This window comes from Dicentrarchus labrax, unplaced genomic scaffold, assembly GCF_905237075.1.
Source record: "Dicentrarchus labrax unplaced genomic scaffold, dlabrax2021, whole genome shotgun sequence".
Taxonomy (NCBI): domain Eukaryota; kingdom Metazoa; phylum Chordata; class Actinopteri; family Moronidae; genus Dicentrarchus; species Dicentrarchus labrax.
The window spans coordinates 9,540,774-9,563,431 of record NW_026136723.1 but is presented as its reverse complement, the minus strand read 5'-3'; the positions used below and the strand labels follow the sequence as shown (position 1 = coordinate 9,563,431).

At 40.5% G+C, this 22,658-nt stretch overlaps 2 protein-coding genes across 2 annotated transcripts; both read right to left on the bottom strand.

Annotated features, from left to right (window-relative positions):
• Nucleotides 1-369: 369 nt before the first annotated feature.
• txlna (taxilin alpha) lies at nucleotides 370-8,572 on the bottom strand. Its single transcript, XM_051389910.1, has 11 exons — nucleotides 8,412-8,572; nucleotides 7,241-7,538; nucleotides 6,538-6,795; nucleotides 6,139-6,230; nucleotides 4,762-4,932; nucleotides 4,190-4,384; nucleotides 3,906-4,025; nucleotides 3,734-3,808; nucleotides 3,518-3,610; nucleotides 3,326-3,421; nucleotides 370-2,837 (listed from the first exon to the last, which is right to left on the bottom strand). The coding sequence occupies exons 2-11, from the start codon at nucleotides 7,527-7,529 to the stop codon at nucleotides 2,508-2,510; spliced, it is 1,719 nt and encodes a 572-aa protein (XP_051245870.1). The 5' UTR covers nucleotides 7,530-7,538; nucleotides 8,412-8,572; the 3' UTR covers nucleotides 370-2,507.
• A 321-nt stretch (nucleotides 8,573-8,893) lies between these two features.
• kpna6 (karyopherin alpha 6 (importin alpha 7)) lies at nucleotides 8,894-22,574 on the bottom strand. The gene is made up of 14 exons (XM_051389911.1): nucleotides 22,456-22,574; nucleotides 19,870-20,003; nucleotides 19,651-19,743; nucleotides 19,355-19,454; nucleotides 19,152-19,246; nucleotides 18,719-18,850; nucleotides 18,496-18,584; nucleotides 18,287-18,386; nucleotides 17,311-17,474; nucleotides 17,138-17,216; nucleotides 16,586-16,711; nucleotides 15,370-15,497; nucleotides 14,097-14,281; nucleotides 8,894-13,831 (listed from the first exon to the last, which is right to left on the bottom strand). The coding sequence occupies exons 1-14, from the start codon at nucleotides 22,457-22,459 to the stop codon at nucleotides 13,644-13,646; spliced, it is 1,617 nt and encodes a 538-aa protein (XP_051245871.1). The 5' UTR covers nucleotides 22,460-22,574; the 3' UTR covers nucleotides 8,894-13,643.
• Nucleotides 22,575-22,658: the final 84 nt, after the last annotated feature.

Here is a 22,658-nt window from a genome sequence, read left to right as displayed (position 1 = left end):
CTCAAGCACATCGTATACGACTAACTATAAAACTTTTACCGGTTTTACCCTAAAGTACCCTACAGTTTCTATTTAATAATATCGTAATTAAGGTGTTTTAATGGGATATTATTTCCATTGAAGGAGCGTAATTAAAAGGAACTGGAAAACAGCATAAAGAAAAGAGAAACACCTGATACTGATATAATAATGTATAAACTGATACAAATGTGTAATATGTATTTTGCCACAAAGAAATAGAAACAGACTGCTTTTCTTACATCTTACAGATTTGAAACTGCAGCAGAATGAACAGTGCTGCGTTCATCTTTATCATATCAAAACATGCTCTTACATCTTTAGTCCTAAATAAGACAACAAGGTCAAATATACATTGTTACATATTTTATTTAACAATAAACCAAAATATACAGGGCCAGATAAAAGTACTGCAAAAGACAAAAAGGAAACATCTTTGGTTCCTTCACATGCTCCACACCCACCATTGGACCGGAGGTACAATGAATGTGTCCTGTGTGACAATGGAAGAAATTAGGTTTGTCATTTCTATTAAGGAATGACTGATTCTATAAGTTGACACCTTGTTACCGATGCTACATATCAAGTAGTACATGTCTGAAGATAGGAAATGGACATGTTCAGTAGTCCAATAACATTTTCTCTAATTCTCCCTCCTTGCTCCCACTCGGCTCAGTCACTGCACCCTTTAAAAGCATCAGGGAGATGCACAATATGACGTTCAATGTTAAATAACAACTGAGAGGCAATAGGTTCAAACCTAAGCAAAAATAGAGTTCTGCTGTGAGATATGTTGTCTGTTTACATAATACATCCATGCAGGACAGTTGATATAATGAATATACATTCTCAGCTAAGTGCTTGTCAGTTCAGACTGCCACAGAATAAAACCAAGAGGCAAGCGTTGCATAGAGGTCCTTGAACATTCTCTAGTTAAAACCTGATCACAAGCTACTGCAATTACCAGGTCTGGGAGGAGACAATCCTAACCACATAAGCCTCTCACACAGACACTCGTACCAAACGCACGAAGATGGAGTTAAACAAGTTTAAAGTGGTCGTTATCACGATAAGCAGAAAAAAAAGAAACACGAAACAAATGGAGCTAAGAGCAAATGCTGGGAATGAAAAGTTGGTCATAAAAGTAACACCTTTATATATTTTCTAAATTAATAAAAATAAACTGTTTTATTTTTATAGTGGTGCTCTGTAAGATACATACACTTCAGTATCAGAGATTATGCTTCAAACAATAAATACAGACCACAAAATCAAACACCGCAAAAATGCAGTAGTGTGATAAAAACAAGAAAACAAAGAAACATTTCCCTAAAGAAGAGAGAACTCTGGTGAAACAAACATTGTAAAGTGTTCTGAACATTTGAGCTGTGTAAAAAATAAGAAAAAAAAAAACAATAATGTAGAATTCTATAATATTTTTTATTTTGAATTAGCTATAACATTATTTGTTTCTCTATCTCTTTTAAGACTTCACTTCGAAGAAAAACATTAAGTTACTATCAGTGGCCTTTAGGATACTGCAAACTACGAATCAAACCCCTGCCCATAACATTGACACTGAAGATGCACATGAGACCAAGTGGCCCAACACGCACACACATAACGTAATATAATAATTCAACCTCTGATAAATCCTCTTGCCATAAACCTGTTTTTCTTGTGTCATCCCAAGCAGCACTGTTATTTATCCTGCCAAGCAGTTCCATGTTTGTTGCAAGTCAAAAAAGGGAATGTGTAATAAAAGAGCACAGAGGCAGTTTGTGCATTTACATGCACACTGATCATGACATTACAGATTGCTGCAGCTATCATGTAAACAGAGCCGTCAAGTAAAGGTTTAAGTTGGAACGAGCATAACAGAGCTGTCTTTTTGATGACTGTGATATGTATACACCTCGGGCCTGATATCTTTCCATGCTTGAATTAAGTGCATATATGCCAGAGAGGTTGTGGACTGAAACCTGTGCTTCTATACAGAAATAGCAGCATGTGTAGCATGTTTTTTTGGAGTGTCATCTAAAATGGGGTAATTTTATGACTAATAAATTAAATCATTTAGCAACTTGTGAAAAAAACCACCACCAAAAATATCTCCCAAATTCCCCCCTCAACTTGATGCTAATTAGATGTTTTCTATAGACTAAATGAATCATAAAATGTGATTATTGGGGAAATGAGGTTATTGTAAACCATTTAATCAAACTACTGCATTAATCAGGTTATTCACAGTAACTGAACTATGGTGTGCATGTAAATGTACTGACATGAGGCACAATCTTCCCATCACCTTTATAAAGCCTGCAGAGCATGCTGGGAGGACACAAGTTAAACTTGCTATCTGATCTGCTTCTGGACCAGTGTTTAACATCAGCTTCATCCAGCAGAGGAGTAGTGGCTTGCAGGCTGACGGCTTATTGTTTGGTGGCTTGATGCTGAAGGGGAGAGAGGAGACGGTGAGCAGCGTTGCTTCATTCCTGTGCAGCGATGGGCTGAGCCTTTGCCCCTTCTAGCAGGCTGTCTGTGTCCAGTTCTGGGTCACAGTGGCAGGACTGGGAGCAGGGGGTCATATCTGGGACAGGGTGGCTGCTGGGTTCCAGTAAAGAGTCTGTAGGTGGCGGAGAGGGGGAGTCAGTCCCTGGGTCGGAGGTGGGGGCTCCTGCGGTGCCACTGTGGGGATCGCTGAGGTTCTGAACCTTCTTGTTGAGCTCATTGCGCTCAACCTTTAACGCCCGCCGCAGCTTCTCGAGCCGCTGGACTTTACCTTGAAGTGCCTCAAAATCATGGTCGCGCACAGATTTCTGTAAACAAAACATATACACACACACACAAACACACACAATGCTAATATCAGTCTTTTTGTGTTACAGTTATCTGAAGTGAATTTTAGGGCTTTATTAAAGTGTTTAAAGCTTCAGTTGATATTTGAATTCTAACACATCAACACATCAAATGCTGCACAATTTTGGACCAGGGTTGGGAGGGTTACTTTAAAAATATAACCTGATAGAGTTACTGATTACCTTTTTAAAAAAATCAAGTCATTATTCCTTTAGGTGTCTTTAAGCATCAAATAAGCACAAGCTTCCATGACCAAATGTATCCTTGGTTAAGCAGGGCCTTCTATATATTGCCATCTAAAGCTAGTTGTTTGTCTGAACTGTCTGTTTTGCATTTTTTGGTTGGTCAGTCATCAGACATAATGTGATGTTCATGTCCATGAGATGCTGGTAGACCAGAATCGAGTTTTTGCGTAGAGATTGACAATAAAAACAAAAGGCTGCTTTACCTCCTCTGCCATCTCCAGAAGAGCCTTGTTGCTGCTCTCCCACCTGGACCTATACATGGCCGTCTCCTTTTCCAGCTTTTTGATCTTTTTAGTCATCTGTAACACAGAGGATAAGACTGTTACGTTCAGCTGAAGGTAAATACAAGTCCTCCTTCTCTCCATCTTGCACACTCACAGTAACAGACTCCTCACCTTCTCCATCTCCTGTTTGAACGTGGTGAAGACCTCGTTGCTCTTGGACAAAGTGGTCTGAAACTCTTCAAACTTCTCTGTGTACAGTGACAGCTGGAAAACACACCATGCGGGTTTGATCATATAAAGATGCTTGTTGCGACAAAAGGAAAATGTTTATGGTACAGTCAGTAATAGTCGAGCTATAAAGGTGAAGAGTAAAGACTGATGGGAAACCTGCTGCTTGAGGTGAACTTCCTGCTGCTTCATTAGCTCACACATCCTTTGAGACTCCACTGCTTCTTTCAGCAGCTGAGGAAATAAGGGAAAGAGAAATAATTACCATTCATGTTTACCAACAGGACTTGTATTTTGTAAATGTGTGAGTGCCTGTTGAGAGTATAATTACAAATTCTTTCTCTCTGTCGTGCCGTTCTTCTGACTCCTTCAGCAGCTCCTGAGCCTGGTGCAGCTTGGCGTCCACCAGCTGTTGCTGCAGGTCTTTGTGCTTGACCACTTTATCTATATGCTGGTGGGGGTTTCACAAGGTCAGAGAAATTAAAATGTCTGTTACACATCCTGTAAAATTTAGTCAATTGACATGATTGCACATTAAGACTAACAGCTTGAAATTAAACTCACACACTGTACTTAAAACATACAGTTGTGGGGGGAAAAAACCTTCCAACGTACCTCTTCTCGTAGTTTGTATTGTTCATAGAGCTTCTTCAGTTTCTCAGCCAGCTCTGTGTTCTCCTGTCGGAGACTGGCGTTCCTCTCGTTGTGCTGCTCCATCTGAGCCTGGATGTCATTCAGAGTCACCTGGAAATGAGAGGTCACTTCCTTTCTTTTCTCCTCCTCCAGACGTGTTCTTTGCATCCCTTCTTCCTGGGAAGTGGAACATGATAACGTAACATTTATGTGGTGTCTGTTCCCTCTTCAGAAAGCTGGTTCATCTCAGGATCACAAACTTAAAAGAGATAACATTCTCAGACTTCCACCAGTTTGGTCAAATCTGTCCCAAATCAATATATTTTTAAAATCTGGAGTAAATGCAAATGTTTCTAAATATACCATGTTCTGATCCTTACTCAAATCCCTGTATTCTCCACATAAGAGATGAAGGTAGTTAATCTGAGAACTCAGATAACCTCATAATTATACAGAAACTGGACCATAGAACAGCTATGCTTGCAGGAAGCCATTCATCAAATCAATGCAGCAGTTAGGAATCTATATTCATGATGCTGGGGCCTGTTTTGTACCTTGAGTGTGCGGTTGTGTCTCTGCAGCTCCCTGCAGAGACTTTCCAGCTTGCTGCGAGCCAGGATGGCCTTGCTGTGTTCGTTCCTCAGGTTGTCTTTCTCTTGGACCAGCTGGTTCTGCTTCTTCTGCAGCACTCGCATCTGCTTCTGGGTGTTGCGGTGCTCTTCCAGCTGTCACAAAGACACACATATGGTTTGAGGTTTTTTGATTACACTATGTGTTACGGTTGAGATTTTAAATCAGTTTGGGATAATAAATACTCATCAACTCAAGCTATTTTTTTATATTAGAAACAATACTACTATGTCGTAAACTGCTTTGTTTTCTAATAATCTGTGGTGCTGAAACAACAAATTTTTCAGCTGCTGTGTAAATGACAATTCAGATGCTTTTGTCTTCCTCCAGCCAACAACTACACTGCAGACTAATCTTCCTCTATTTGTTCTGACATGCTGCCAAATCACACATATCAGCTTTCTCAGGCTTGAACACATCTGAACAAATAGCCTGTCTTGCAAACGTACACGCACAAACACACAGTCAATATAAAACCTTCCTACAGCATATGCAGCCCCAGGAGATCATTCGAGGTCATCATTAGTGCTGCAAAATGCTACACAACACCCTGGCATGTATTGAGGTCGTAGGACAGAGAGCTCCGCATTGCACCAGTCTGTGTCTGTTTGAGAACGATAGCTGCATCACCTTGAAGTACACACCTTGTTTGCATAGAAGTCCCATTGGCTGACACTGTGTCCTAAATCAGAAGTCAGACAAGTCTAGAAAAGCACCCGATTTTACCATTTTTAAATAAAACATTATCTGGTCATGTAGGCTACTGGACCAGACAGTAATTACATCAAGGGTAATTCATGCATCTTTAAATCATTTGGCACCATTGAATGTATGTTACTGGGGTGTTTTCTATTTTCACTCAGATTGTATTCTACCTTCACAGGAACCACCAGGAACCTGACTTTCCATTAACCGTAATATACCTTTATCAGATACCACAAATTCTCAATTCAGTTACTGTCTGAATTCTGAACTTAGTGACAAAACGCCATATTTCACTTTCTAAGTCTGAGGTACTTAATCTCCTCATCGTCTTGTGTAATTGACAGACAGACTACCAACTGACTGAATAAAATAAGAAATCACAGTAATGTCTGTGAGTATACGTCTGTTATTTTGTAAAGATTATTCCAACAAGAGAGAACAATTTCCCTCAACTACTGAAGGCAGCAGGGGGAATTTCTTAAAATGTATATCCACACAAAATTATTATAGTGAATTAAGAGAAGACCAAGATCAAGTGTATTGCCACATTCTAGATTTAAGAATAAAAGAGAATCCCTTTTGCAGGAAACACTCACCAGTTCGGCATACTTCTTACAGAGACCTGCAAGCTTTTCCTCTGGGGTGCTCAATGTGTTCAGAGTCTGCATGAGAAGAGTGATCTCTTTTCCTGCATAAACAAGGAAAAACAGAGACAGGAGCCTGTTAGAAAACACAACAGTCCTAGTGATTTGTTTCTTTAGCAAACTAAACCAAACAGTTTAAAAGATGCCCCAATTTTTAGTTTGCGTATCTGTATAATACTGATGGTACATGGGTAAGTTTCCGGTGCTCACTACTGTGATAGTATCGCCAATCTGTAAAAATATACAATCTCTACGGGGTGAGCAGAGTGCAATGAGGGGAACATTTTGAGACGTTTTATTCTCTGGAGGTCTTGTCAGCAAAATGGATATAAACAGTAAATTACTCCTTACCCAGACCCTTCACTTTCTTCTTGTCCTGAGTCTTCTTCTGCTCCTTCTCCACCCCGTTGTTTGCTCCATTGACTTTGCCCTCCGCTGGCTTGTCGAGTTCCCTGGTCAGACCATTGAGCTCTAGGCTGTGTGACTGGCCGTTGGGCAGGGAGCTGGCGTCGTCTGACATGCTTTCCCGACAGTAGGTGCTGAGAATGTCCTCCAGCTGCCGGCTCAGCTCCTCAGCCATGTCACACTGAGACAGTGGCGCCTCTGCAACTAGACAGAGCAAAGAGATACAAAAAAACATGATTAGAAAGAAAGCAATTTTTTGGTGACTTTTTGTACTGAAGCTGTGAGCCTATAAAACACACCCTACAACACAAAACCCAGGATTTGAAACTGCTGCTGGTAATACATCCTGCATGTCCGACTCCTGGTCATGACTTAATGCTTTTTTCCTCCAAACAAAACATGACGGTGACACAAAATTGAGGCACTTGAAATACAATGTTTTATTAATACATTTAAGTACACAAGAGTGATGTCCTGAACAAGTAAATTTGGTTGCTAATAAGCACCACGATATGGCAGGTTTTTGATTGTCCAATTTTCAATATGTATCAAGCATTGTGGTTGACTTATTAAAAAAAACATCCTTTGAATAAATACAAATCAGTGTACACTTTCGGGATTTGCCAACCACACGGACATGTCCTGTTACCTTCACTTCCCGCCTCGTCACTCTGTGGAGGTGTGTCTGTCTGTGGGGTTTCTGTCTGTGGGGTGTCTGTCTGTGGGGTTTCTGTCTGTGGGGTTTCTGTCTGTGGGGTGTCTGTCTGTGGGGTGTCTGTCTGTGGGGTGTCTGTCTGTGGGGTCTGTGGTTCAGACTCTTTGGGGCTGTTGCCGTCTGAGCTGTCTTTTGCAGCTGCAGGTTGCTCCGTCTCTCCGGCTGCAGGTGGAGCATCCTCACTGCCCTGGCTGACAGACTCTTCTGTGTCCTGTTTTTTCATCTCTGGTATCTGTTACAAGTAGATAAAAAAACAAAAACCACGCAGTACTTGGCTTACTAACAAAGACACCGATGTACAATTTTAGAGTAAACACGTAAAATGAGCTCGTTGACGCCTCAGCCATTTCATGAATTTTAACCCAAATGACGCAGTGAAAAATGAAACGCCATAAACATGGTTTTTCTTTTTCTAGGCTCCGCTGTAACGACACAGCCTCGCGTAAAACAGCAACTGAATAACCAAGCTGACCTTTAACTGACTCTTTAACTAAATGTGAAAGTCATGTTGCTAACTCAGCTGTCGTCCTCCAGTGTATAACGCCTAACGTTGGTATTAGCAACGGACGAGCCAGACGTAGCTTACTGAAATGTCAGAGCTAAAGGTAACCGCTGCTTTGTGTTAACAGGTTTGGTGAAAGCTGGACTCAAGTTGCAAATGAACACGTCTTATCTTGATTCTGCTAATAACTATAATGAGTACGGAAACATTTCACCGCCAGAATTGTAACGTTGGTAACTTATATGGAATGCTGTGACACCCTCCTGTACGTTAACATTAGTATTAGTTAGTTAGCCTGTAGCTACTCGTTATACATAACGTTACGTTAACAATACGAGTCTTAGCATGGCATGTGGACTTCAAAATGTCATCGCAAATTTTAGCCACATTTCTTATCAAGTGTGCCCTCTGATACTAGCTTTCACATTACGTTAGCTAAGTTAGCTCATGCTAACGCTCGCTAGCCGCCAGATGCAGCTAACTTAAGTTAGCCAGTATTAGCTCGTGTATAAAAGACACACACATCTAAAGACATTGACGGACTGTACATGTACTTGTTTCTAAATTATATTCCACCCTCTCAGATATTAGGGAATTGTTTACCTTCAGGCTCAATGAGGAAATAGCTAATGTGTCTGTGAACTGCAGGTTTCCTTAACAGCATGAGCCAGAAAAAACACTTCCGGTCATAACTTTGGATTCTTCTTCTTCTTTGTTTTTCTTTATGGCGGTTTACAGCCCAGCTTGTTGCTTTGCTGCCATCTACAGGATTACTACTTGTATTTTTTAGAAAATCCAAAAGTCTGTGGCTCTGAAAAAATAAATAAAAATGCTTTTAGCTTAAAAACTTTCTAAAAAAAAAAAAACAACACTGTCTTAGGTGAAATACATTGCATTGAAGGCATCCAAAATCTAAACAAAATAAAAAAATGTGAATTTTCTCAGCAATAAGTCAATACCTCACTGGAGGTTTGCTCCTAGGATGCAGAGGAATGTATTCCCAGAAGCTCTCTCCCCCCCCCCAGTGGTCCAGTAACAATCCTTCACATAGCATGCTGGAGTCAAAACAAGAAGAAACATTCGCATTAAAGGGTTGCAACATAACTTTATTTGTTTTGTACAGTATTTCCACTGAACAATTTTAAACATATTTTCTTTACATTTTTAATATTGTTGCTGTTTCCTGTATGCATTTTTTTCATGTTCATGTTTGTGTGTCATGTTCAGTTGAAGTGTATTAGTTTGTCGTCACTCATTCATACCGTCGGTAAAGTCAAGTCAAGTCACAGTTTAAGATGGGTAATTTTGAGCAAATGAAAAATCATAAACAAGAATAGAGAAAATAAATACATGTAAAAGAAATGAGAGGACCAGAGCAGAGAATACACCAGGACTGGTCAGTGATGGCAAATGAAAAGTATTTTACAAACATGTAGCATTGTAAACATTTGTAGCGTAGACAACATTACTTGACCAAGCCAAGCATGGCTTTAGATTTTGATATAGACATGAACAGCTTCTAGGACGGAAGACAAGTCAGATTTGAGATATTTAGTGATGTCTGTTCATTCCCCTATAGATAACAAGGTTCCTGATCATGCAGCCTGACTAGGACAAACTTTTACTCTAAACACAATTATCCAAAAATATAGCCCAGAATATCCTGATCAGGAAAAAGATCAAGAAAAAGCAGAAAAGGCTTGTATCCACACCTCCTATTTTATTGTCCTTTTTTTCCTGTGACGTGTTCTAATGAGGCTTTTTTCGCCACTTCTCAGAAGTGATTAGAATTGCATCTGAATCCCTGTCAATGTATCAGAACATACATATAGTTTAACTTATAATACTTTTTAATGTAAATCACTGCACAATTTCTGAATCCCAGATCTTTTATCTTAGAAAAAGGTCAAGTAGTTGCCTCTGTAAGCTCCACCCAGTGGAAGGAGTGTCACCTGTGAGAGCAGTTTGTAGGTGGATCTTTGCCTCTGGGGTGCCTGATTTGGGACAATATTTATTGCAGTCTTCAGGATTATTTTGCAGATTTTATAAACTCCCTAAACAGTACTTGAACTTTAAAAAAAAAAGGGACTGAGCTATTGCAGCTTCTAATGAAAAGAAGCAAGTTATAAATGACCTGAAGCAATCTCTCAGTCGTACTGACTGGGTCAACACAAGCCAATTCGATAAATTATTGAGAACAAAAACATCCAGTAAATAATTTCAACCAGCCTTCAGGACGACAACACTTTGGTAAACTACGACAATAAGGTTAGTACCTGCAATTGTCTCCTATGATAGTCGCTTACGTTTCCTCAATTTGCATCATGTGCCAAATCTAAGTACTACAATATTTCAGTCTGTGCAGAGTTTCTTTTTGAACAAAGAGGGGTGCAGGCTACAGGCTGTGACCTCATGAAAATGCTAAATATTATACTCTACTGTATTTGCCACATGAAATCAATTCTCTGATTCCAAAACATTTTGTAGCTTAGCTATGCACAGTGAAAACCATTAGAAGACTGCAATAGTGGGGACTATCAAACCAATGGACAACAAGTAGCTGGAAAGACCAGTTTTATGCAATTAGTCAAGTAATTTCCCCCCCAGACAATTACACTGCCTTAATTCAATTCCTTATTTAGGTGCCCACAGTAAAGAATGCCACTTTTTCCAAAGAAACAATGGCAAATAATGTAACTCTAAAGATAAGGAAAATAGAGCAGCAATGTTCTGCACAAAATGTGTGCACATTCAAGTAAATAAAAGATATAAAGAAAAATAATCTGTAAGTCAAAGACAGATACAGAAGAACCTCCAGTCTTTGTTGGTCGGATTGGCACTTTTGTGAATAGGAGTGCATTTTCAGTTTTCAGAAATATAAATATTTTTCCTGGTCGACTCACCGATTCTTTTTTCTTTCATTTTTTTTTTTTTTTTTTTTTTAAACATTGCAATTCTGGCATTATTTGTCGGCCAAGCACAGAATTGGCCATGAAATCGAAGACTTCAGGTATAAATGCTGCTCTACACATCTGTCGTGTAGAAGTAAGTTCTTGATGCTCAATTATTCATGATTTAAACTCTTACTAGGAGCGCACGTGTTCTGTGGATAACATCTTAAACTCATGAAAGCAAAAACAGAGAGCCTCACTAACATATGTTCCCCTGCCAATTAACGCGTAAACCCTTGCATGTCATATAATAATCTGCACTGACAAAGGAAGTTAAAAGGCATGTGTAAAAATGTAATACTGAAACAACCCAAATGGAAACATCCAAGTCTGTCCATCCAAAAAGATGTCCTATCATATAAAAAGGAAATTGTTTTTTGTAAAGAATAAAGTAATAAATCTGAGGATATGCAACATATTTTTGTTGAGAGTAAACATAATTCTGTTAACGGGTCCATGATTAAATGTTAGGGCTGTTTCAGTAATCCACAGAACAGGGGCTCCTAGACTCTGATGGGGACATAGTCATAGAGTCAATCAACCTCTTCCTTACACAGTGCCTGTCAGTCAAACATCACACAACCACAGTTCTGCTCTATCCACAAAGCCTAAACTCTGATCCAAGATCAGCTTCTGTCACGGGCAGAGCCGATCCGGGGTTAGGGTTTACGTGGCTAATATAAACCATCGTAAGTCACGTGGCTAGAAACAAACAAACAAAAAAGTTTCCATAAGACTTAAGTGTGCTCTGAGTCACTTTAGAATTCAAGGAACATCTCTTTCCATTGTCTCAATTAAAACAGAAAATAATCTCCATTAAAACTGAACCAAGGGCAGCATTTTCATAAATAAAGAAAATATACTAAGTGCTCTGAAAAAACAAACAGCCAAAAATGGCAAAAATAAAAAGAATAGCTACTTTTTTTCATTCCAAAAGACCATGGAAACTATTTTACTTGCTACTAGCCACTCATCTGTGTGAGGTGTGTGTACAGTGTCTGCTGGTGTTGTATGCAAGTGTGCATGAAGTGTGCGCAAATATATATATATATATATAATGCAAGTACATCAAAATTCAAATATATATTTATACTTGAATTTTTTGTTGCAGTTAGGCTTGTCACTTGTTTGAGATATATCCCTAGCCAAACTCTTGCTGTTATTAGACCCACGAGGGGACAAAGAAGCGGCGTAGACTCTCCTAGCCAGGCAGAGGATAGGCTATTTACATCAGTACCTACACATATCACAATGGACCCATGCAAAATCATTGACAGCTGTTATTCCCATTCCTCAAAGATATAGTGATATAGAAAGCCAAGGGTTATATATCAACTCTATCACTATACAAAACACCACCACTGCCACTATACTATCACTGTTTACATCACCAAACCAATTAGTTGTGGCACAGTTCCTGTTTTTTTTTGTTTTAAACTCCAAATGCTGAACAGTGTAGAGCAATGTCTCACAGCTTCTCTTCACACTGTTCTCTGTCTCTCTTTGGCAACTGTGTGTTTGGCCAGGGATACTCAGTGACTGTAGGCAGGGTAATATAACACCATGCAAAATCCCTACCACATACATCTGGGGAGGGGGGGGGGGACCACAGGGCCTAGCTAACCAGCAGCAACCCGTTTACACTGGGCTCCAATGAAATAAAAAAGAAAAAAAGAAATCCAAACTATAAATGTTCCATGACATGTCTCTACTGCAAGTGGTATTTCACCCTACTTTAAACATCTGCAATCCCTTGAATTCATTTCAATATAAAAATAAGCTCGGTTTGCTGCTGCTGCCGCCAGCTCTTTTCCCCCTGAACCCCCAGCCATGCCTCGTTTAATAGTTAGATCACTTCATATTTCAAATGTATTGTTATTAATAACACAGCACACGACGAACATAGGATCTCTAACTATACCACCCTCAACACCTGGATTATTTTTTTTCATAGACCTTTAAACAAATCCTCTAAAAACCCAATCCCTTTTCCACTATCCCATTCAGAGCCTTCCCTAAATTCCTATTTTTACACTTCATCCCACCTCAACCCTCCCCCCTGAAATTTGTCCCACTTGTAAAAAAAAAGTCAATAGATTGAAGAAAAAAAAAAGATCACGCATCAGACTCAGGGTAGTAGAAAGCCCTCGACTTTGGGTGGACATTTGTGCATCTGAACCCCCCTATACAGATCAGCAGTCCAGCCCTAAGCCAATCAAGAAAAAGGAAAAAAAAAAAAAGGAGCAGTAAATCAGGTTTTGGGAGAAAATAATCCTAAAACAAAAAGGGATCATGTTACGAGTTGGTTTCATCTTTGAATTGTACTAAGTCAATCTGACATCAAGAGCTAGGCATATTTCACCTCATGCACCCCAGTCTGTGGACTTGTGGATGCTTGGGTTATCCAGAAAATAGGAATGTCCCATTGGAAAAGAAATGAAAGTGTATATAAAGACCAAAAACAAACAAACCATCGTTACTGCCAATGAGAGAATCTAAGAGCTATCAAATGGCAGGAAGATGTCGGTGTGTGCGTTTTAAGCCAGGGCAGACTCACACTTTGGGATCACTTCCTCTTCTACGGGTAATGGAGTTTGTGTGGCGCGCTCCCCTTGGCCAGGTATCACATGAGTCTGCCCTGCAAGAAGTCAGTCCACTGGTTGAGGAGAATGAAGAAAGAGGGGTACTTTTAGGCTGGAGAGCGGGACAGTTTTAGTTTTCCTCCAAAGGGGGTGTGTGTGTGTGGTGATGGTAGCGGTGGCGGGGGTGTGATGGCAGGTCAGGGAACAGGGCATAGAAGTATGACTCGGGCATCTAGGGGCCCTCCATGAGATTGGGAGGTATGGAAGGGGGTAAATGGTGAATTCTAGAGAAGGGTGCTGACTTATAGCTGGAAGCCCTCCATGGGGGCCTCCTGCTGGGGGAAAAGGAACTGCTGGTTGGCCTGGTCCACCTGAGGGGCTAGACTGTTGTCCTCGTCCTCCACCCCAAAGTAGTGCTCGATTAGGTCAAAGGCCTTCTGGTAGATCTCCTGGTTGTCGTGGCTCTGGAGGAACTCTATCTTGTCAAGACCTGGAAAAACAAGTAACGTTAGATAAATGTATTTTTGCTAGATTATCAGCCAGAAATTGAACTTTCATTTGAAAAAAGAAAACAATAAAATCCGGCCGAGGCGGTCACTGCTGTCTACAATGTCAAATTGTCAACACTGCTCTTTGAAACGAAAGAACACAAAGTTTGAACACAGCCTATCACCTATCATCAGTTTCATCCAGTTATGTCGTATGCCATACAGTATGTCGAACCCGTGTGTTTGTGTGGACATCATGTACAGTACCATAGGCTTCTTCAATGAGGCTGCAGTAAGGGTTAACTCCAGTGCCATTGTTCTCCTGCTTGGCCTCCTGCTCGCCCAGCCTCAGGATGTTCTCCAGCCCGTTGAGAGCTACCTGAACGATCTTTGAGTCCATCACCGTCAGCAGATCACACAAGGGCTTAATGCAGCCCAGGTTCACCAGATATCTATATGACACACACACACACACACACACACACACACACACACACACACACACACACACACACACACACACACACACACAATTCTGTTTAATTTCAGGGTCACAACTTAATTCACAATACTGTGTTCTTACTCCTCATATTTTTAGATTCAGTGTGACTTACACTCTTCGAGCATATCATTATCTCCCAATTATCATGTTTTCTTCAGTATGACTGTAATCAAGTGACTTTTTGGTACATCCATGGATACATTGCAAGTGTGAACTGCTAATGGTTGCCAAAATGTAAATAGGCTAAAAAAGCAGGGCTCAAGATGTAGACAATAGATAAGCCACTACTATACTTCGTGTTTATATCCCCAAAGCCCCCAAATTATGGGAACTGTAGATCCAAAACTTAAGAGTATGATTATTCCACAAATCAAAGTAAGACCACGAATTATACTATTCATTTTTTTGTGTTGCACTATTATTATATTTTAGGCTAAGAACATCCTATCAACATGGTTCAAAGATGAACGCGAAGTAGGACAGACTGTTCAAAGTGACATTAGATTTTAATCACACTACACAGCTTAACTTAATTACCAAGTTGTTTGCTTTAATTGATCTAGTTCAGTTAGTTACATTTATTGTAATTTAAGCTTCTACTGTTCATTCCTATTGTTCTTGTGCATAATATTAAACCTCAATTTTTCACTTTTTAAAATCACACAATTCCTCCATGAAGAAATTTTCACTAAAACATTTTTATTTCTTGATTTCTTCACCATTAAACCATCACTTCATATTGTGACTCTTTTCCAACAAGCTGGAACTTTTATCAGTTTTTTCTGACTTTATCAGACTCTCACTGTCAGGGAAAGATTTGAACACATGAACATGTTATGCTATTTGTGCTTCCACAGTCATCACTAAAGGCTTGACTAGCAAACACTTTTAACTGACTAGTTCATTTAGTAGCCCCAACTGATCTGGTTCTGACACTATTAACTTACTGAAATAAAGAGGTAATCGCATCCAACTCAATCTTGTCATTAGCTGAGGGACACTAGTAATATGCTGTTGTTTATTTACTCTAAGTCTGACCTGATCTGTTCTGGTGTTCCTCCAGAGGTGGCGTTAGTGATGGCCCAGGCTGCCTCTTTCCTGGTTCTGAACTCGGCTTTCTGTAGAATGTCGATCAGCACTGGGAAGATGTTGGCATCAATTACCGTCTGTGGGGTAGGATAAGATATGACTTCAGGGGCATGCCCGAAAAAAGCAGCTTCAACACAGTTATGACATACCTTTGCAAGTTCCACAAAACCAATCGACCGGCGATCTGGGCCCATCTACTCTAACTCAGCTACTGTATCGTGGGCCTGTGAGGACTGTGTTGAATGATAGATGGACCGATCAGTCTCTAAGTGTCTATTTCAAAAACTGATCTCAAATCAAACTATGCAGTCTTTATTATAGACAAATGTTTGGAATATAACAAACAAAGGCGAAAATCCTTGTATGTGTGCACATACTTGGCCGATAAAGCCGATTCTGACTAACTAAACTCACTTATTTAAAAGTGTAGTTATATACATTAGGAAATATTTGGTTTTTGGAACAGGCAAAAGCAGTATGATTCAGAGTTTTGGGAAAGGACACAGAATACAAAACACTCCACTACAACATACAGTGAACAAACAATTAATAACAGATTAAATTATGCCAGCTGTGATTATATAAAAAGGTCAGAAATACTGTACAGTGCTGACATTTCCATACAGTGAGATTAATCTTATTACAGTGCCATTAATTTAGATATTTATGTCATTATTACAAAACAATATAACATGGCGAAAAAAAATAGCACAATATAAATATATAGTATAAGATTCTGCTGCCATGGCTGTGGAGGATTATTGGAGGAAAATGCCAGATAGCAGGGTGCCACAAATGATTAATAAGCTTATTACAGACAGTGTACCACAGTGTGCAGTGACATATCAAGGCTATTTTGTAAATGAAAATGCTTAAATAGCCAAAGGGCCTAAAAATGCAACAAATATTTATCATATCTCGGATATAATAATCATCATGGACTACAAATTGATGTTCATAAAATGTCACTATGTCAAAAGGCCTTCTTACTATCTGTTAATTTACTAGAATAAATGGTTTAACCAGAGAGAAGTAGCTGTTTCATGTAGAACAGAACAAAGACAAATATATGTCGTTTTAAGTATAGGAATGGATTCGGTATCAGTGGAAAAGCATGACCAACCCAACCCTGCAGAGTTATGAGCTTTGTGTGTGTGCGCGTCACCTGTATTTGTGCTCGGTTTCCTGCTGTGATGTTTGAGATGGTCCAGCAGGCCTCTTTGCGAATGGACTCTTTAGCACTGCTGAGAAGGTGCAGCAGACAGGGCAGGGCTGAGCAGTTCAACACCACCTGTAGGCAGAGACAGAGTGTGTACAAACCTTACAAGATGTTTATAAAAAGTACTAAATATAAAGACAAAACAAAAGCAACAATGAATTCGTCCTAACGTATATTGTCTGCGCAGCCACAGCCAAATATAGCCATGCCTCTGTGCTCTACTTTTCCACTGCTGTCTCCAATATTCCTTTATTTTGATCCACATGGCAAGTATTGTGTACTTAGCTTGCCAAACAAGGAAATCACTGTCCCTTCAGAAAGAAATTTTGAAGGGAGATTGATTTATATCATTAAGGGAAGGCTAAAAAATAGAAACACCTCTCTGTATGACGTAAGTGTTCCTGATAAACAGGCAATTGAGTGTACCCCACTAAATGTAATGGTGTGGCTCTACAAAAGCAGAACTATGAAACAAACTAAAGTTTATTATACTCTCACCTGTGTTTGTATGTCATCTCCAGTGACAATGTTTCCTACAGCTCTCAAGGCAGGGGAGGCCACCTTATAGTCAGTGTGCCTAAAGAAAGGGAGATTCAACAAAGAGCAAATTCTAAGTATTTACTGGCCATACTTCCTGAAACAAAGACAACAGAGAGAGCGGCTGGACTTACATGAGTAGTTCTACGAGACGCCTGCAGACGCCGGAGTCGATGACAGCTTGGATCTTGTCATTGGGGCCGTCGGAGAGGTAGGACAGGGCCCAGCAGGCGTCTGCCAGCAAGTCTGGGTCACTGCTAAATAAAAGCCTGGACAGCACTGGCAGACAGGGTGACACCTAGACAGCACAGACATAATGCATATTTACGATGAGAAACGATACGAATTCAACAACAGAGAAACGCACGGAAACATTGATTCAAACTTTTCAGCAGATTAGTAGTTGGAGGGGAAGCAGTTTGGTCTAATTTTTCAACATGAGAACTGAAACACAAGTTTCAAGCACTTACATTCTGTTTAGGAATTAAACAGTGCTGGTTAAGATATTGTAGTGCACGAGTATACAAATGATGTATGATTGTGACCTTTATAGTTTTAAAAAATCCTTCACATAGTGTAGCTGTGACCTGAGATCAACCGGACTCATCTGCTGGTCTGAATGGATAAATACAGATAACCCCACTGCACTGTGTGACCTCTTCTAAAACCCAGACTGTTTAACCTGACTGCAGGGTGACACTTATTAAATTACTTCATTCACAAGTTAAGAAAAGAAATCCTATAAAGTTACAACATTTTTCCTGCACTGCGACATTCGATCTCCAGTGTAAATACTGTTGCAACCTTTCCAGTAATCTGAGAGTTGATAACCATGTTATGCAAATACATATCTGTATTTTCTATGGTTAAGCAATGATAACTATAGAGCTTCAGTTGTACACCCAGGTTATGCAGGAATGGAAATGACAGTGAGCTACCTTCTGACAAATGCAGGCTTTATCCTGCATCCGACTGTGTGTCCAAGCAGCATTAACCATTATGCATGATTTGACAGCCACACGTGCATTGCAAAATGTTGAAAATTAATATTGCAGCAGGCCTGAATTATCACCATGTTTTTGTTGTTGACTTCATGAAGTGAAGTGGTACCTTTTCAAACGCAGGTGGAGGGTTTTTTCCTCTGCAGAGGTTAGACAGAGCCCACACTGCATTCCTAGTCATGGTCAATCTGGTGGATTTGGTCAGAAGCCTGAAATGACAAAGGAAAGCTAAACTCATGTACATGAGAGAGTAAACATGTTATTATAAAAAGTTAGATGCCTGAATTTGCTCTACAGAGACAAAGAGGATGGGCTTACATTAATAGGGGTGGAAGGATGTTGCAGTTCAGCACGTAGTCCCTGCACACTGCACTATCCCCTGCAATATTCCCCAAGGCCCACACAGCCTGCAGAAAACATAAGACAACAAACCATTGTTAACCTATGGACATTTGGTGCAACAGTATGGAACAAGGAAAGACTAACAGACACAAACAAGATGATAGACACAATATACTATGCCAGTCAAACTGCATGTTACCTGTTCTTGGACATCTTCAAAGTCGGAATTAAGTAGTTCAATGAAGATTGGCACTGCTCCAGCCTCAATCACTGTTTTTGTCTGCATGGATGTGCCCGATGCTATGTTGGTCAGTGCCCAAGCTGCTTCAAACTGCAGGAAAAAATTAAATGAGAGGAAACTTCAGGATCTTTCAATTCATTTTACATTAGTGAGCCATTCACGTACTGGAGTTTACGCCTCACTGCTTTGCGCACAGAAGAAAAAATGATGGCCAATCAGGAACCATTGTCTTGCTTTGACTTGTTCGTCATCAGATAGGATAGGATATTGATATTGAACTAGCCAGCATTGCCCTTTCTGATTTTTCTGTTAGGCACACATATCACATTTACACCTTATGTACATGTTCCACACACAGAAGGTATTGTGACCAGTGTTTTTACAAACCTACCTGTAGTGTGCAGTTGACACTCATCTTCAAGAACTCCACAAACCTCTCCACTACTCTAGGTGTGTTTATAACTTCATCAATTGGTGGGTTTGGCTCTGAAATGAACAGAGGTAAATATGGATGTAAGTCTTGTTGTTTAGGTCGAGATGACTTCATGAGTTATGCACAGTTATGCAGAGTAACTGTAAGTACAAAATACATACCTTTGGAAAGTAGTTTTCTGAACTTTTGTGTTGTAGCGAGCTGAAGCTCTGGGTCCTCTGAGAAAAGCATCTCAACCATGTCTCTGGTAATGACTCCTTCCTGCAACAATACAAGCACCAAAACTCTAAACACGCACACACAGATTTCCACTATTTGCAACCTGCGGGCTAGAACAGGCTAGACAACAATAACTACCAAAACAGAAATGTAATATAAAACAACCCTCTGGTTGGGTCCTGTGTGAGCCTCTCGTTGCCTATGCTGTGTCAGCGGTATTAGGAAAATAGACACTCACTGTTACTGGAGAGCTGAGGTAGGAGTCCACCAGAGGACTCTCGAACATGGCCTCCTCTTCATTGAGAATGTCCACATTCCTCCTCTTGAAAAGCTATGATTAAAAAAATGAAAGCAACACAGTCAAGCCAGACTGTTTTCAGTATACAGAAATTGCATACTGATATAACATAAAATAGGATCTAACAAGTGGGATGAATGGACAGGTTTGGTGCAATACCTGTTGTTCTCGTTTCTGTTTCCTGAGTTGGATGCCCTCCTCCTCTCTCCTGCGCCTCATCTCCTCTGGGTTCAGTGCCTTGTTCTTGTAGCGGTTCATCCTGTAGTTATCTTTGGCCGGACTGGCTGACGGCTCTGATGGGCCACAGACACAGGTAAACATCATGAGTAAGACAATAGGAAACAACATTGTGCACTACCTTCTTCATCCAGGTTGAACGTGAGCTGAAGCTAATGTACACCATGTGTAGGGAAGGGTTAACATGTGACTAAGTTTGCTTTTGTTTCCCCTTGACTTGACTCTAATCAGGATGATGAAACAGCATGTACATAGATCTATATATAAAAGGCCTTGTATAAACAAGCTCATAGACACTGGACAACACTTCCTAAAAATACACACACACACACACACACACACACACACACACACACACACACACAGCTAAGCTCCACATCAACCAGTCAGCTGGCAGGCAGAACAAACGTATTTATTCAGTAGAGTTAAATCGCAGAGTTAGCATAAACTGGTGCCCACACAGGACAAATTGCCCATTCTCAGCATTTGTGCAGTCATGCCACCAGAACAGGGAACTGGGCAGATCCCTGTGTCACCCGGGGTTACAGGGGAGAGAAAGAGAGGTGGGGACAACATTGAAACCTGCCACCAGCACAGGATGGTGGCAACTGTCTGTGCCAAAAGCCCACTATCGTAACACCGGGGGTTTCCGAGGTTAAATATCAGACCAAGTGGCGCAAATTGAGGTCATGTTATGGTTTGGGGGCATTAGCACAACCAGCCTCATAAAAAGCTTACGCATGTGTGTAATGTGTCCAGATTGTAAAGCCACGGGCGTGGACAGCACACAAGCACAGGTTGCGGCTGGATGCTCTTGTTTGTGTACTGTTAGCTGCTGTATCTGAATTGCACGGGCCGTTTGTTGTTTGGATAAGAGGGCTCAGAAATAGCTCTGCTGAGAGCACATGCCTGCATTGGCATTTCAGAGGAGACCCTACCTACATCAAGAAGTCTCTAGAGGACAGAAAGCAGAATGGTGGGAGGTGTTTAAGTGTTTGTTGACTCGAATCTGGACAAAAATGTTCGCACCTAGTGGTATCTACAGTGACAGATTGTTTCATTTGCTGAGATTTCTTCCACCAGCTTAAAAGAATGGACATGGAATGGAAACCCTCTGCTGAAGAGTGGTGGCACAGATCTCAACAGCAGATATATCACAACCTCTGCAAATAGATCAGAAACTGTCTGCACCGCTACATAGCATCCAATCTGACCCTGTAATTTAGTCCGATTAAGTGAAACACAACAGCCCGCTTTGGTGACAAATAAACTAATGGAGCCTGAAGAAGGGCAGAACAGCACTCATAAAATAGAATGACCAGAGGTTTGTGAGCCAGCCTGATTTCTGTGTAACATTTTCCACTTGACGCATACACTAAGCAGGATGGTTATTAATAGTCTGCCCTCTTTCAGTTGTCTGTTTAAATGTGTACATTACAGTAATGCTACTGTAAATTACAAATGAAAAACTGAAAATAAAACCAACAAAACAAGCATTATCCTGTGCGGGAATAGTCTGGAAAACACGGAGACCTCTGTGTCACATGTCCACGCTGGTTTATGAGTGTGCTGTCACAAATGTTCCATGTATTCCTTCCGCACTGAATGTACAAGCTCACTGATCTCCACTAGAAAACTACTACATCTATTAACAGGGAGAATAACGTTTAAATGTGATATAGTTGTATTGTATTAACACTACAGTCTACCTAATGCGACAGGTTTGAAGAACGAGGCTGAGTGATAGAGCTAGCATAGCTAAGCTAACGTTAGCGCTAGCCAGTGCGCGCACACAAATATGTGCCTAATAAATATGACTATTAAATTGTTTCATCTCGTAGGTCTACAGATATAAGCATTTCTGAATCGTCGTAAGTCCCTTGCCAAGTTACAATCGACATACCCACCAACTACCGCAAAACAGCCCCGAATAAAGAGCGCTTCATTTGCTTCTCCACCTCTCGCTAATGTCACCGCTATCCGCACCTAAAAGCAACACGGGACTCAGAGAGACTTTGAGATTGCTCATAAGAAAACTAATGCCTCGACATAACAGCCAACATTGCTCTGACCTTGATGATAACATTAGATCTAAACGATAAGTTTGTCTTCCTACTTAAGAAAAGACGCCACTGGGTGGTGCTAGCTAAATTAGTTAGCTAGCTATTAGCCAAGTTTCTTTAAGTTGGCTAACAATTCGCATTGGTTGTTTTCTCGGGTTGGGATTGTGTTAACACACCTTGAATGGCATCAAATAATAGATTAAACGGTGTTCTATGAATAGAAAGTGGTGACCACCTAATATACAGCATTTTCCTAGCGTACTAGCAACTAATCTTGCGCTGCGTAGCATCGTCAACTCATTAGCTACATAGCTAATGAGTTCGCTAACTAGCTGAACAACAGTGACAGGATGATGATTTCATAAGCATTGCTCCCGATGACACACAGTCAACTCTTTCACCATCTCAACACTTATCTGTATTCTCGATCTACCGAACAGCTTACCCATTGTGTCCTATGTAGTTTGGGTGTATCAAGTCGTGGAGATATAAATCAACTTTAAATCCTTTTCCTCTTCTAGCTTTCCAGAATTTGCTCCTGTAAGCAATATGGCTGCCGGAGACGGAAACGTCAAAATATAATGCCGACTTCCTGCCACCAGAGGACGCACCGGCCTCACAAAACCTTCTCTCCTCACATTTTGCCTT